Genomic DNA, 2085 nt, shown 5'->3' with positions numbered 1-2085 from the left:
ATTTATCTGTCAAAAGTTCAAATCATTAAAACTTTTTGCACATGATAAAATCACATCAAAAAAACGATTTATTTAATGGGGGAAAAATATATAAAAACTGTGTGGCTTGCCCCTAGACACAGCTAAAATCTACTTTATATGTTTTGCCTATAGCTTAAAACTATATTCTCAGTGTCATGTGACTAATTATGAGAATCAGGTTGAGTGAAGCCTTAATGACAAAATTGGAAGTATCTAATTGTTAACCACAAACACAAATATCTCTCTCTCTGACTCAGAATCTCTATCACACACACACACACACACACACACACACACACACACACACACACACACACACACACACACACACACACACAGCTTTGTCAGGAGGAAGCTGGCCAGAGGCAGTTAACCCACATCAGTTTCCTCATTACTACTCTATGACAAGAGAAGATAACAAACTTGTGAGGATTTTAAGAACGAGAAACTAAAGAATTAGATGTCTAAATTCTACTGTCTTCAAGATAGCTCTTATTCTTTCACGGACAATGGTGAACATGAACTCCTCCAGCAACTCTATCTTGGACTCCACCTCCCCGGATTCGGGCCGCCTGATTTCGAGTACCGTCCTGGGGTTGTGCTGTGCGCTGGGCCTCCCTGGTAACATAGCTGTCCTGGTGGTCATCCTGCGCCGCTCGTCCCGACGCCACAACTTCACCCTGTGCCTCATGCTGAACCTGGCTTCCTCCGACATCCTGTGCCTGGCCACGGTGCCCGTGTGGATCTATACTCTCCTGCACAGCTGGACTCTGGGCCGTGCTGCATGCAAGTTAGCCACGTTCCTGCTCTATCTCAGCCTGTATGCTAACGTGCTAACGGTCACTCTACTCGGTGTCCAGCGCTACCTCCAGGTGCTATACCCGCAGATGTGGAACAGGCTGGGGCGCAAGGGGGAGGCGGTGCTGCTCCTGGCCCTGTGGGGGCTCGCCTGTGCTCTGACTGCTCCCGCCGTTGCCACTCGCGATGTGCGCGATGGCGAGCTCAAGTGCCAGCGACACACGGGCTCCGATGCTGAAAGAGTTGCTGTCCTCGTATTGGAGACCATTTGGGGGTTTGTGGTTCCGTTCTCTGTGCTGGTCACGTCCTACTGCTGCCTCCACCGGCGGGTAAACCAGACTGCGCTGTTCAGCAGTGCAAAGTTGACGCGGCTGGTCACCAGTGTGGTGGTCACCTTTTTCATCTTCTGGATTCCTGTGCACATTGTCAATGTGGTGGACATCGCCGGCATTGTGCTGCAGACTTCCTGGCCAGAGGCGTCGGCAGCGCTGCTGAGCCACAGAAGCACAGCAGCGCGTGTCGTCCGGAGCTTTACGTTTCTTAACAGCTGCCTGGACCCCTTCCTGTACGCCTTCGCCTCGCGGAGGATCCGTGAGCAGCCCAAGTCGTCGTCGAGGGGCGACAGCAGGATGCAGGTCACAAATATCTGATGTCTGAAGCTGTGCTCTGCTGGTGTGACTAAAGGCCAACCCATAATTCTAACCCTCAGCCTACCCATAATCAACCCCCCTAACCTTAACAAATCAGGGTACTCTAAAAAAATAAATAGCTTTTTTTAGGCGTTCTTGACTTGGTTTTTAGAGCAGCCAAATTAGAGTCCCATTGCACCTGCTATTTTGTCCTCAACAAAACCTACGTTTTGGGTTGCTGACTGTATAGGCTGTACTTCTAGGTTTCCATAGGTTAGCCTAGATTTGTTATTTCGGTGATCTAACGCCCTTCAAGCTTGACCTCCATTGGTCAAAGCCTAAATTGTATTGCTTCTGTCAGTTTTCCCATGAATAAATACATATATTTGGTTACCATGAATAAGTTTCTCTTACAGTACATGTACTTCTGCTTTGGTTCAGAGGAGCTCCAACTTAGTGTGTTGGAATATTTCGTCAAACATGTGAAGTTGCCTCATTGTATGTCAAAATCAGGTATTTGAGCAGTGAGGCACAATGGAAAAACACTAGATCTATGCAACAACATTTCTACCTAAATTGATCAATTAAAGCATGCATTTCAAACCTTACACCACTCTGATGCCCAATATGGGTTCAA

At 47.8% G+C, this 2085-nt stretch overlaps 1 protein-coding gene across 1 annotated transcript; it reads left to right on the top strand.

Annotated features, from left to right (window-relative positions):
* Window positions 1-362: 362 nt before the first annotated feature.
* On the top strand, window positions 363-1841 carry LOC129831138 (leukotriene B4 receptor 1-like). The gene has a single exon (XM_055894209.1). It carries the CDS (start codon window positions 531-533, stop codon window positions 1467-1469), a length of 939 nt encoding a protein of 312 aa, XP_055750184.1. The 5' UTR covers window positions 363-530; the 3' UTR covers window positions 1470-1841.
* Window positions 1842-2085: the final 244 nt, after the last annotated feature.

This window comes from Salvelinus fontinalis, chromosome 32 (assembly GCF_029448725.1).
Source record: "Salvelinus fontinalis isolate EN_2023a chromosome 32, ASM2944872v1, whole genome shotgun sequence".
Lineage (NCBI taxonomy): Eukaryota > Metazoa > Chordata > Actinopteri > Salmoniformes > Salmonidae > Salvelinus > Salvelinus fontinalis.
This window is presented reverse-complemented; position numbering and strand designations above follow the sequence as displayed.